This window comes from Bufo bufo, chromosome 7, assembly GCF_905171765.1.
Source record: "Bufo bufo chromosome 7, aBufBuf1.1, whole genome shotgun sequence".
NCBI lineage: Eukaryota > Metazoa > Chordata > Amphibia > Anura > Bufonidae > Bufo > Bufo bufo.
In genome coordinates, this window is record NC_053395.1 from 33574708 (window position 1) to 33588308 (window position 13601).

General features: G+C 44.9%; 1 protein-coding gene across 1 annotated transcript in view; it reads right to left on the minus strand.

The window, feature by feature from the left end:
* The window catches only part of LOC121008731 (kinesin-like protein KIF19), a 62959-nt gene that overhangs the window by 33660 nt on the left and 15698 nt on the right, over positions 1-13601 (minus strand). The window contains exons 7-11 of the mRNA XM_040441426.1: positions 8014-8208; positions 7058-7210; positions 5744-5866; positions 2943-3105; positions 473-641 (exon numbers count right to left, since the gene is read on the minus strand). Of these exons, the coding sequence (XP_040297360.1) occupies positions 473-641; positions 2943-3105; positions 5744-5866; positions 7058-7210; positions 8014-8208 (803 nt within the window). The remainder of the gene's footprint in view (positions 1-472; positions 642-2942; positions 3106-5743; positions 5867-7057; positions 7211-8013; positions 8209-13601) is intronic.

A 13601-nucleotide genomic window follows, 5' to 3' on the forward strand; every position in this document is an offset into this window, starting at 1 on the left:
TATATCCAGTTATATTATTGTACGTATTGCGGACGATAATAGTGATTTCTAGTGAAAGGAGTGAGAAAATTGCAGATTGCACACAGAAAGTATCCGTACTTTGAGAATCTGTGGTTTGCGGACTGCATTACATCCTTCACTCCCAAAGAATCCTCGGTCTAGAGCAGGGATGTCCAATCTGCGGCCCACCCAGCTGTTACAAAACTACAACTCCCAGCGTTCCAGGACAGCCTAAGGCTTTCAGGGCTTGCTGGGAGTTGTAGTTTAGCAATAGCTGGATTTCTTCAGGTTGGGCATCTCTGCTCTAGAGTAATATCGTCAATAGAAGACAAGAAGGAAAGGGAGAAGCCCCCATGCACATTGTACTCCACCCCTATGACCAGAGCTGGCTCATAGGTGAACCTATGCTAATGCAGTCAGCGCACTTACAATAGCCCATAGTACTGTAAAGTTCACACAGAAGAATACTCACTCAGCAATGGTGGCCAGATGTCTGATGGCATCGATACGCATCTCCATATTAGCATTGTTCAGCTGCAGGAGGCTGCGTCTCACTTCCAGATGCTCCTGAAAAGTGTTGATGAGCTGTTCTTCCAAACTGACATGATCTTGATCTGAGAGGTCGTCCTGAAGTCCGACTTCTAAGGAACAGAGTATATGTATTACAACTACTGAGGTCACTATGTTCTTTTCCCACTGCGTGTGGATGGGGTTTTGAATACACTACACATATATACGGTGCTGTCAGAACTGCATAGTGGATCCTGCACTCCCATTCCACTGCAAATGTGCAGAGTATGAGCTTAGCTTAGCCAACGTGGAGAGCAATGAGTATCTTGCTCTGGAGGGCCAGACCAATGCCTGCTTCATATGGACTGCCTATTGATTCTCAGTGGAAACTGTGCAATACTTAATTTCCCCTGTGGTGGCGCTGTAGGGAAATTAAACACTTCATATTGGGTTCTCCCCACAGATCACAGCTGATCGCCATGGGTTCAAGAAGCAGGACAGCTTATTTCCGATGGAGCATTCCAACCAAAATAAATATCGTCTGAAGCAGACACCCCTTTAAGCAAATTTTGGGTTTATTAAAAGGGGTTAAATTTTTTTTAAATGAAAATCAGACATTATATAGTACATAAGCTAGAAGCAACCCTGTACCTCACATGGGTCCAGAGATCTCCCCATTCATTGCTACAATTGTTCTGCTAGATTTATTTCAAGTTGGCAGCTCAGGGGATGTGCCCTTTCTCAGGGGGTGTGTCTCTTCGGCTGCAGCTCTCTCCCTATCACAGCTCAGGGGGTGTGTCTCTTCTGCTGCAGCTCTCTCCCTATCACAGCTCAGGGGGTGTGTCTCTTCGGCTGCAGCTATCTCCCTATCACAGCTCGGGGGGGTGTCTCTTCGGCTGCAGCTCTCTCCCTATCACAGCTCAGGGGGTGTGTCTCTTCGGCTGCAGCTCTCTCCCTATCATAGCTCAGGGGGTGTGTCTCTTCGGCTGCAGCTCTCTCCCTATCACAGCTCAGGGGGTGTGTCTCTTTGGCTGCAGCTCTCTCCCTATTACAGCTCAGGAGGTGTGTCTCTTCGGCTGCAGCTCTCTCCCTATTACAGCTCAGGGGGTGTGTCTCTTCGGCTGCACCTCTCTCCCTATCACAGCTCAGGGGGTGTGTCTCTTCGGCTGCAGCTCTCTCCCTATCACAGCTCAGGGGGTGTGTCTCTTCGGCTGCAGCTCTCTCCCTATTACAGCTCAGGGGGTGTGTCTCTTCGGCTGCAGCTCTCTCCCTATCACAGCTCAGGGGGTGTGTCTCTTCGGCTGCAGCTCTCTCCCTATCACAGCTCGGGGGGGTGTCTCTTCGGCTGCAGCTCTCTCCCTATCACAGCTCAGGGGGTGTGTCTCTTCGGCTGCAGCTCTCTCCCTATCACAGCTCAGGGGGTGTGTTCTTTCTGCTACAGTTCCCACCCAGTAAGGGCTCATGCACATGAATGTATTTTCTTTCCGTGTTCATTCCGATTTGTTTTTTTGCAGGTTTTTTAATGGGTCCACAAAAAAAATGGAAGTTACCCCGTGTGCATTCCGTTTCCATATGTCTGTTCCGCAAAAATATAGAACATGTCCATATCATGATCAGTGTGGGGGGGAAACTCCACACTGAATACAGGAGGGAAGGGGAACAGTAACTGGGCCTGGAAACTAGGGAAGATACAAACAACAGGGAATATAACAAACGCGACACCTAACTTCTGTAGAGACGGACAAGCAGGAACACCAGAGACAAACTCACACCAGCTCCGCCAAACCCAAATGAAGCTATCTACCACATAGTCAAAAGGGTGGGGTCAGACTATAAAGGGTAGAAGTGATGACCACTGAGCAACAGCTGGGAAAAGGGAAGTGGTCATTAACCCTATCAACACTGAATCAAGAGAAATCAAAGAGGCTGTTAGATTTCTCCACGCTCAGCCAATCTACTTGATCTCCTGACATCAGTCCCCTGAGGGACCGTGTCAGTCCTTCTATTTTTCCGTTCCGCAAATATACGGAATGCACATGGACGTCCTCCGTATTTTTTGCGGATCCGTTTTTTGCGGACCGCAAAACATATATGGCCGTGTGCATGAGCCCTAACTCACAGCTTCTAACAAAATATAGAGCTGGTGGCAGTCGAAGGATGGAACTGGGCATGTGATGTTACCGAGATGGACAGAAAAAGAAGCAAAAGAACAAACAACAGGTGGCGCTATACAGAGACATTTTATTGAATAACTCAGTGGCTATACAAAAATTTTAATTACATGCAATTACAACAGTATTCAGATCCAGGTGCTGGTTTTAAAAATTCTGAATACTTCTCACGGGGCAACCTTTTTTAAATTGTCCCTATGCAGACAAGTTTGAAGCAAATGTGACCAATCAAGGTACATCCAGTATTAGTGATAACAATACCTTGTCTGTCTCGCATCCTTAGCCCCATGTCTTTGAGTTCTCTTAGCTCTCGCTCGTGTTGCCTGAAGCTGCTCTGCAGCTGAAGGATCTCTCGGTGAAGGTTGGAGATGGATCCACCATACTGAGCAATGTGCTGTGTGACGCTCTCGTAGTTCCTCTTCACCTGGAGGAGGAAGGTTTCCACAAAGATTTAGCAAATTGGCAACCATTTTCTTCGCCACTTTCAATGTTTCTGGACTAAAGGGGTTTTCCGTTTCGGATAATCCCTTCTTGTTTGAAGGCTCTCCTGACAAAAGACAGTTTGTAACGTGTCTTCCTGCAAGGGCCCCAATGATCAGCTGTGATCTGTGGGGAAACCTGGCAGCAAGTGTTCAGTTTCCCTGCAGCGCCACCACAGGGGAAATGAAGTCTTGCACAGCGTCCATTCAAATCACGGAACGGTCTGTGTAATGTAGCTGTTCTCCACTCTGCCCAAAAGATGAGGGCCCTGAACAGAGGACCCCCCCCCCTCCATTTATTAACTCAGAATTCACTAATAGGGTGTATGGACATGGGTTTTCAAAGCTTGGCTACTCCTTTTAACCCCTTTAGCACTGCCGCTGCAGACGTATGGCAGAAATGCGTAGTTTAAAACTGCCACCCGCTCCTGAGCGCCATAGCCGCCAGGTTTTTGCTGTTTTCAACAAACAGACAATAGGGGGCTTATGTCTGCGATCGGCGATAATGCTGGAACTGGTCCACCTAGCATCGATTGGGGGGAGTCGTTCATTACTGCTGTGGCAGTCTCTCTCCCTCTGAAGGATCGAAGGCCTGCCACAGCTATGTTCCTCCAGCAGTCCATAGGAAGATAGCAAAGCGTGCTCGTCAGCGGAAGAGACCACTATTACATGCAGCGATCTCCTCCACAGTATGGGGAGGAGCGATCATTATGCCATTGTTCGTCCCCATACTGAATTATTGTTTGCTGGCTGCAGATCGTGATCAGACCTGCAATCTGCCGCCTGCAAACGATGATTTTTAAACCTGATTCCAATTAACCATCGGGTAATCGGTGGCAGTATAACACTGCCAGATGATCACTAACGAGCGTGCATACGAAAGCTCGTTAGCAATGACCTGCAAGATTATCTGCTCGTGTTATAGAAGTGTAAAGAAATCTTATTATTGCTGGTTAATTAGGACTCTCACACAGTCGTGTCCATGATGACATCTGTGACAAGATGGTTAGTGGTTCATCCATGTTTGGTCCTGGTGTCCGTTTTTTGGCCTCCTCGTGTCAACTGTATTCCACAGACACTGCTAGGCTGAAAATTAATTTCCAGAGCATCCCCTACCAATGGTCCGTGAAAAGCATGGACCAAACATGGATGGCATCCTCGTTGTGTCTCATAGACTATGTGCACGAGGAATCCACAGACAGAAATCAGGCATGCTTCCACGGTGTCACCATGGACCTGTGGTCCCTGGAAATCCAGTGATGTATGAATATACACATTAAAGTCAATGGATACGTGAGCGGTCCGTGGAGATCACAGACCGCAAACGTCAGCAATTCACTGACATGTGAAAGGGACCTTAGCACATTCCTTAGGGCCCTGAAATTACAGCTTAGGCCGGGTTCACATCACCATTTCATTTTCCGCTTTTCTGATCCGTCAGAAGAACAGAAATAAAAAATTTGGATGCTGTATTTTAAGCATCCGTTACTCTTATTTTGCATCCTTTTTAAGCAGTTTCCATCCAAGATCCGTTTATTTCAGTCTAAAAGAAACGGATCTCAGATGGAAATGGCTAAAACAGATGCAAAATGTGCATAACGGATGTTTTTTTTTTTCACAGGATTATTATTTTTTTTTTTACTGGATCAGAAGAACGGAAAATGAAACGTGATGTGAACCCAGCCTTACAGTCAGGTAAATCGTCATCCATGCGCCAGTGTTCCTCGGATGTGTGCTGTACGTGTTCTCCATGGACCGCACACGTTCCCATTTACTTTTAATGTGTGTATTCATTCACACATCAGTTTTTTACCATGGTCCGTGGGTCCGTTTTTTTAGCCCGGAAGCATGCTCTATTTTGTCCGTCCATCACGCCCATTATAGTCTATGGGACCGTGAGAACTACGGATGCAACACGGATGCCATCCGTGTTCCACAGATCATGAGGAAGTGTATGCTTTGAAAATAATTTTTCAGCTGTTCAGTGTCAGTAAAACACGGATGGCACACAGACAGCAAAAAACGGACACACGGACCACACACGGATCCATCACTGACCATCTTTTCACGGATTTAGGGCTCATGCACACAAACGTATTTTCTTTCCGTGTCCGTTCCGTTAATTTTGCGGACCGTATGCGGAACCATTCAATTCAATGGGTCCGCAGAAAACGGAAGTGACTCCTTGTGCATTCCATTTCCGTATGTCCGTTCCGCATTACGGACAAGGATAGTACTGTTCTATTAGGGGTCAGCTGTTCCTTTCCGCAAAATGCGGAATGCACACGGACGTCATCCGTATTTTTTGCAGACCGCATAATACATACGGTCGTGTGCATGAGCCCTAAATAAGTCTGAGAGAGGGAAATGGAGGAGGAGGAGACAGAAGAAGGGGAAGACCCACTGAGCTCTGAACTTGCAGTTCCGCAGGCAGGACTATCAGAGAAAGTAACATTGTATCTCTCCAGATACATAGAAATGTATATTGTGTACATATGATATTGTATCCTATGCACCCTGTTTGGCCATGGCCTATGTCATGCTATGTCTGCCTCCGTCTATCCGCCATATACCCCGGCTCACCCTTGTCTTGATGTTCTTGGCTCTGCTGCCATAGATGAGCGTGGTGCGGGATTCCTCGAAGGCGGCGGCGGCCGGGCTGATGTGCACTATCATGACTGTCCTGCTGTTCCCACCTAATGCGTCCTGTGATCGAGAGAGCGTTGGCTGCCATTAGCATTTATAATGAGAGTTTTACAGATCTCCATTGAATTTTATTAGAAAGCCATCATTGTAATAAATGGCTCCCGGCTCGGAGATTTTCATGGAATATTAAAAAGATTGTTGTATTGTCTTAATAGCATCAATGAGCTATAATGAGTCTGCTGGGGGCGATAGGAAATCGTAGTAATGTATTCAACGGCATAACCTAAGCAGTCTGCAGCTTGTGCCTCCTCTATGGTTGTGTAACTACAACCCCCAGCATGCCCTGATAGTCAAATCTCAGTAAATGAGTCTTCCTATTCTGTTCAACAAGGGCCTGTCACCTCTCCTGACAAGTCTGTTCTACTATATAATTGTATTACTCATAATATAACAATTCTGGAGCATCTTAAACTAACTCTGTCTTGTGCCATTCCTCTGTTATTCCTCTTAGAATAAATTGACAGCTGGGTGTTGCCAGTTGAGGGAGGGGTGACCCTGCACAGTCTGACACTGTCAAATCAGTGCTGACAGGGCCAGACGGTGCAGGGATACATTGGTAACACCCAATTGTCAGTTTCCAGGAGGAATAACAGAGGAACCACACAATGCGGCGTCCTAAGAGAAGGTGCTCCAGAATTGCAGTTGCATGGGAAGTACAAGTATTTACTAAAACAGAGATGTCAGGTGAGCTAAATGTATATTCATATCTCCTTCTGGGAAAGCTGGGTGACAACTAATAGGGTTTTACCCTAAGAGGTAACATGGCTGCTTTTTTTTGTTGTTGCAGGACTGTCCCATAAACTGGACTGAGAGAGGATGATAAATGGATAATAATAATAATAATAATAATAATAATATAATAATAATAATAAATCTTTATTTATATAGCGCAGAGCTTTACAATAAGATTGTCCAGGATTAGAAAAACATGGCTCCTTCCTAAAACAGCAACCTCCCCGTCAATGGGTTCTGTCTAGTACTGCAGCTCAGCTCCAATGGGGCAGAGCTGCAATACCGCACACAACCTGTGGACAGAGGTGGTGCTGTTTTAGGAAAAAAAGCTGCCATGTTTTTCTAAAAGCTGGTTGTCAACCCATGTGGGAAGTGTGACAGCGGCTATATAAGTTATCACTAGGTGGGCACCAGGTAGACCAAGCGTTGTCCGTGGACCCGCTCGCCCTGAGGACATACCTTTAAGAGCCGAGTCAGTTTGCTGTCTCTGTAGTTTATATGATGAGCATGGCTCCCCCCTCGCTCGCTCAGTGCTGTGATACAGTTCCCGAGTGCTAACAGGGAGCGGTTGATATGCGCCCCCTCTTTCATCCTCTGGCCTCGGTTTTGTGTCTATTAAGAAAATAACAAAAGCAAAATCGATAAGAACATTAAAAAAGATAATAAAAAATTATAATTTGTTTAATGTATTACAGCCCATACAAATGTGATAATTATTAATCAATACGTTTTTCACATGGATGTGACCAGTAGGGGGCACTGTGTAACTGTAGTCATGTTTTTTGTTAATAAAAATGCATTTTATCAAAGCTTTGCAACCAGGTTTATTGCCCCAATGTATCTACAATAAAAAAAAATCTACCAACTCTACTGTTTTATGTCCACAACTCCTGTGCAGAGTTATGTGTCCTATAGTTAAAGAAGTTATGGCATAATTTATGTAAAAAATTTCAATCAGACATCATATAGCACATGGCAATACCTAACAAAGCTAAAACCAGCCCTGTACCTCACATGGATCAAGAGATCTCCCCATTCATTGCTCTGCTAGATTATCTTCAGCCTGGCAGCTCATGGGTCGTGTCCTTTCTGCTGCAGCTCTCTCCCTGTAACTGCCACAGCTTCCAACAGAACATATGGCTGGTGGCAGTGGAAGATTTAAACTGAGCACGTGCGACCAGCTCAGTGAGATGGACAAAAAAAATAAGAAAAAGAACAAGCAGCAGGTGGCGCTATACAGATACATTTTATTGAATAACTCAGTGGCGACACAAAATTATTAATTACATGCAATTACAAAAGTATTCAGACCCAGATGCTGGTTCAAAAAAATGTGGAAATGCTTTTCGAGACAACCATTTAAAGACTCAAAAAGTAAACCTACACCACTAGATCTTATAAACAGAAGCCAGTACCTGCGCCGCTCTCTCTGACCCCGCCAGATCAATCATGTACAGCTTTGCGATCCTAAGCACATCTTGGACATTGTGTGATTTGCTCATGTGCTTCACAGTGACCTGCAGCACTGCATGGGATCGGGAAGAGGTCTTGTTAGCGGCAGTAGGTTCTTGCGTCCGATGTCTGTTTCCCTTTTTTAGCAGCTGTATGGACTGTGAAAGGAAGAGTAGCATAGTGGTAAGTGCACATTTGGCAACCTACCCTTCCTGTCACTTTTCAGCAGTCATCTTATTATCAGAGGGCAGAATTACAATAGGAGGTCACACTTCTATTATAAAGCTGGAGAAAGATCCACCATTGACATTGGCCCAGCTCCTTCCCCTCCCTGCACAATGGATACTGCCCATGACACTCTCCCATAAAAGGAAATGTATTAAGGAATGTATTCAGATCAGCATTTTGTACAGCGATCTTTAATCTCTGTTGCTCTGGCGTGAGATGCACCACAATCATTGAGAGCTGCACGGCGCTTAAAAATTGTGGCGCCTCTCGGGCCGCCTTCGCCAGAACTGATATCTATGGCAGTTTACTGGAAATTCTAAGAAATGTGCCAGGGCAGCCACATCACCCACTTTTCAGAAAGGTGCCAAGCAGGGTGAAAAGCCCCCAAAAAGTCCCCAATTTTTGCACAAGCGGGAACTGAGCCAAAATTTGCAATTTTTTTGTCACTAGAAAATTGATGTAGGGGGCTTGATAAATGTGGGCCAATAAGTCATTTTCTGGCTAAAGTTTCTTATGACCATGAGGCTACTGTAAAGCAAATTATTGGGATCACAGTGGGCATTTTTGCATGGAGGATGTATATGGGAGATGGAACAAGTGTCATCGGACACCCCCTCTCTCCCCCAGGCATAGCACTACATAGAATATATTAAAGGGATGTCTGCCCGGTCAACGTTTTTTTTTTTAAAAGGTGCTGCTACTGTTACTCACCTTACCGATCCCCTGTCGTTGCCGTTCTAATGCTTCCCGGTCTGTACTTTCATTTCCAGGTCCATCTCAACAAACAGGAAATGACCACTTAGCAACGGAACGGGAGTGGCAGGGGATTGTCTTTTTTTTTTTTTTTTACTATTGTGAGCTTCTTTGGGGGACACATAAGTTCTGTATATACCTGAAGTAAAAGGAAGCTGAAATTTCTGAGCCTGATGATGTCATCACCTAATGGACAGACAGTTCTCATTGGATCACTACTCCAGGGAAGACAGGTGCTCACCATATGGCCATATCTCTCCATATTCAGGTCAGTCACAAGCAAGCATTGGAGAGTGCTATCAGCAGACAAGTGCATACATGGAAAATCCTTAACCCTTTCTACCCCGGAGGTTTTTATTGTTTTTGCGTTTTCTTTTTGCCTTCCCAGAGCCATAACTTTTTTTATTTGTATGTTCACATAGCCATATGAGGGCTTGTTTTTTGCAAGACAAGTTGTGCTTTCCAACGCCACCATATTGCATATGATGTAGTGGGAAGCGGGAAAAAATTTCCAACTTACTTTTACTCTACAGGTCAGTACGAATCCGGCGATACCTTATATGTATACTTTTTCTTGCGATTTGATAGAGATAAAATAATAAAAAAGTGGGAAAAAAATCTGTTTTATTTTTTCAGCGCCATATTTTGACCCCTATAACTTTTTGGTAATTATGTGTGTGTGTGGCTACTTTATTGCGGAGAGATCTGAACTTTCCATTGATACCATTCTGGAGTATGTATGACTTTTTGATCATTTTTTATTTATTTTTTTGTAGAAAATAAAGTGACAAAAAACGGCGAATCGGCCATTTTAATGCTTTTTTCCATTTTGCTGTTTGCCGTATGGGGAATATATTTTTATACTATGGACGTTTTTGCACATGGCAACACCCATTATGTGTATTTTTAAAAAAAAAATTGTTCTTTTATTTTTACTTTGGGAAAAGTGGCTGATTTGAATTTTATTTTATTTTTTTTACACTTTTCTATAGTTCACATAGGGAACTATAACAAGCAATCATTAGATCGCTACTCTCATAGACCCCAATGCACTATGAGAAAATTGCTAGTTTTCTATGGAGCCCTATTACAGGCAAGGGCTCCATAGGAAATACTATTCAACAGCCTCCTGTTTTTCACAAAGACTGGGGCTGCTGCACACAAGCTCCGGCTCCTCTGATCACTGCACGGGGGAGCCAGAGCATCACCGGAAGCCAGTGGCGCATTATAATTGGGGCGTTTGGGTCGGCAGCCCCGGGGCCCATAAACTACGGCGGGGCATGGGAGCGCATAGTTCCCTGCCCCGACGCCTATCACCGCCATAGGCTTCAAGCCTCGTAGAAAAAACAATAAAGACCAGAGGTAGCCAATTGGTAAAAGTGGAAAACAGTGTCCACCCAATAAAACCAAAAGGACACCCGTACAATGTGACTCGGTACTAGCTCCCGAGTGAAACAAGCGAAAAAACTAAGAAACGGAGCTCATAGTACCGTGTATAAAAATAGATAATTGTATTATGACATGATTAAAATATAAAGCAATAAATAATATGCCGTTAAAAAGTGAAAGGAAGCAGAAAAAAGAACGCCACCCTGGGATAGCACACGTGTCAAATATAAAGCATAATGATCAATGAAATATCCAGCCATTGACCAAGAATAGATCATAGATATCGGTTGAGTCAACAATCAGGGCTGGATGAACAGGGGTTGCATGCAAGTGCAGCATAAACCAGATGGGGCAGACCCCGATAGTAGCCAGGTATCAAATAACCTAAATCCAATGCCGTGTAAGTAAAAAAAGGGGACAGAGACTCACCAAAAAGGACCGTGTGCTATATCACCCAGGATGGCGCTACCCCAACGCACGTTTCGGCGTGCATTCGTCCAGGGGTCAAGCCTAGTAGGCCTGAGGCCTATGTGGTGGTAGAAGCCCGGCGTGCGTGGTGACGTCATCGCGCGGCGTGTAGCTGGCCAGCTAAGACCTGTCCTAGGTTGCTAATATAGCTTATATGTTTATACAGCTAGACCTGCAAATAACCTTAGTACAGTTCCTATGTTTGTGTGTTAAAGAAGCAGAAAAGATAATATGCCTTTAAGATTCATTATATGGATGTGAGGTAAGCTCAATGACACAGCAGAAACAACAGGAAGCATAGAGTTAAACTGTTGTTGCTGGGCAGGAGTCTAGACCAATCACAGCCAGCCTCACACACAGCCTGTGTGGGAAATTCCCTAGCAGGAGCTGCTAGAAATTATTATTCACCAGAAAGAGAAGCTGAACAGACATTCACTCAACTAAGAGCTGTGTTTAAGGAAAGCAGAGAGGCCAAAATAGGCATTTAAAACAGTTATATAATGTTCCTACTGTTAATATGGTGATTACAACTGTATACTGAACCAGTTATATGTATGTTTACTTACAGTTCCACCAATTGCAAACTACAAAGTTCACATACAAATTCAAATCAATGCAAACAATCAAACAAATTGCATACAAATGCGAACTGCTCATACCAGATAATAAGCAATTGTATAGAGCAAACTGCAAACCAACTTGAGCAAATGAACTATTGGTTAACCTCAGATATACCTCTCAGAGAGATCATAACGTGCTTAAATAATTTAAAGTGAGAGTACAGATACTGAAGAGAGAAATATATCTATCATTGTATGTTGAATGACAAGATTGAACAGTTGAACCACCATCTTATGCATGCCACCATTTTGTGATATCTTTTCAACACATGTTTTGAACATGGACTATCTGCTGCGGAGGCGGCAGTGTTATGTATGAAGAAAAGTTGAAGTTAATAAAGAAGCTATTTCAAGCATTTGGTTTGCTCTTTAAACCTACTGTTTCCATAGAACGGCGCTATAGGAATTACAGCGTAATAGATAGTCTGGTTAGACTAAAAAAGTCAGAGATATCAAAATTTTTCTGATGCCACAGCATAAAAGACACTTTATTGTGCTGCGCCTGCCACAGTGGAACTATTACCCTCAGATGGCGAAGTGATAGTGCTCCTCAACTTGCACAGTAAAGAGTGCATTAGAGCAGCAGAGCACCAGCATATACCGCCACGCAGCAACTGCTCCCTGAGTGAGCAAGCAAAGACATCTCAGCGGAGCTACCATAGAGGCCATAGAACGTGTGCATTAGTCAAACTGCAGCAGACTGTAACGGTCACGTACACACACACACAGGGGGGAGGATAGTGACCACTGCGCTCCACCCTCACCCCTGGCCCTGCCTACTTGCCTCACGAGTCCTGATGACAGAGGACAACTGGACGGCAGTCCCTAATTTAGGATACGTGCGGGAAGGACAGACAAGACAAATAATGGATAGTGAACGGACCGGGTCAAAACCAAGAGGACAACGCAGTACAGAGGGATAAGCAAAGAAAGGTTAGGAGAAGCCGGGGTCATAAATACCAGGAGAGTCGAGAAGTACCAAAGGAGTCCGCAAAGAATAGTCAGGTGGAAGCCGAGGTCAATATACCAGGAAGGATGCGCAGTACAGGAGGAGCAGGCAAAGGATCGTCAGGGAACAGGATCAGGTAAGTACACAGGTATCCAACAACTGCCAGGAACCTAAATTAACAGGCAACCTGTGGCCAGCAGGCTGCCTGTATTTATAGTGGGGAGTGAGGGTCATGTGACGTGGCCAGCGTCACATGACCGACAGACCAACCAGTCGAGCACCGAGTGATCAGCTCGGCGCTCAAGGCAGACCTAGGAGCAGGGAGCCTCCCAGCTAGCAAAGCCGCCTTGGGAACGAGGTCAAACACAGATCCTTGCTCCCAAAGCTAAGCAGCAGGTCTGCGGCTGATGGGAGACCGAGTGCACCTTCGGAACCCCGTTACAGTACCCCCCCTTTTACGAGGGGCCACCGGACCCAAGACTTCAGGTGATGGCCTTTCAGGGTGTTCTAAATGAAATTTTCGAACAAGTCTAGGAGCATAAACCTCCCTGGCAGGTACCCAAGATCTCTCTTCAGGTCTATACCCCTTCCAGTGAATCAGGTACTGCAAGGAATTACGCACCTTCCTGACATCCACTATTTTAGACACCACATACTCGACAGCATCATTAACAAGAACCGGCAGAGGCGAGGCTTTCGATGGTACTACCGGTTAAAAATATTTTTTAAGTAGAGATTTATGGAACACATTATGAATGTGGAATGACTCGGGCAGCTCCAACCTAAATGATACCGGGTTAATCACCTCCGTGATCTTATATGGTCCAATAAAACGAGGAGCAAACTTCTTAGAATCTACCTTAAGAGAGAGATTCTTGGAGGACAATCATACCTTATCCCCAACCTGAAAATTCACCCCCCTTGAACGTCTCCTATCAGCCTTGAGTTTCTGAGAACTTTGAGCCTTTTCTAAGTTCGATTGAACCCGGGCCCAAACTGTGCACAGTTCAGAAGAGAGCCTATCCGCCTCAGGGTTAGAGGAGGAGACGGATGACCCAGAATGAAAACGGGGATGGAAACCATGGTTACAAAAGAAAGGTGAAACTCCAGCCGAAGAATTGACACGGTTATTCAAAGCAAATTC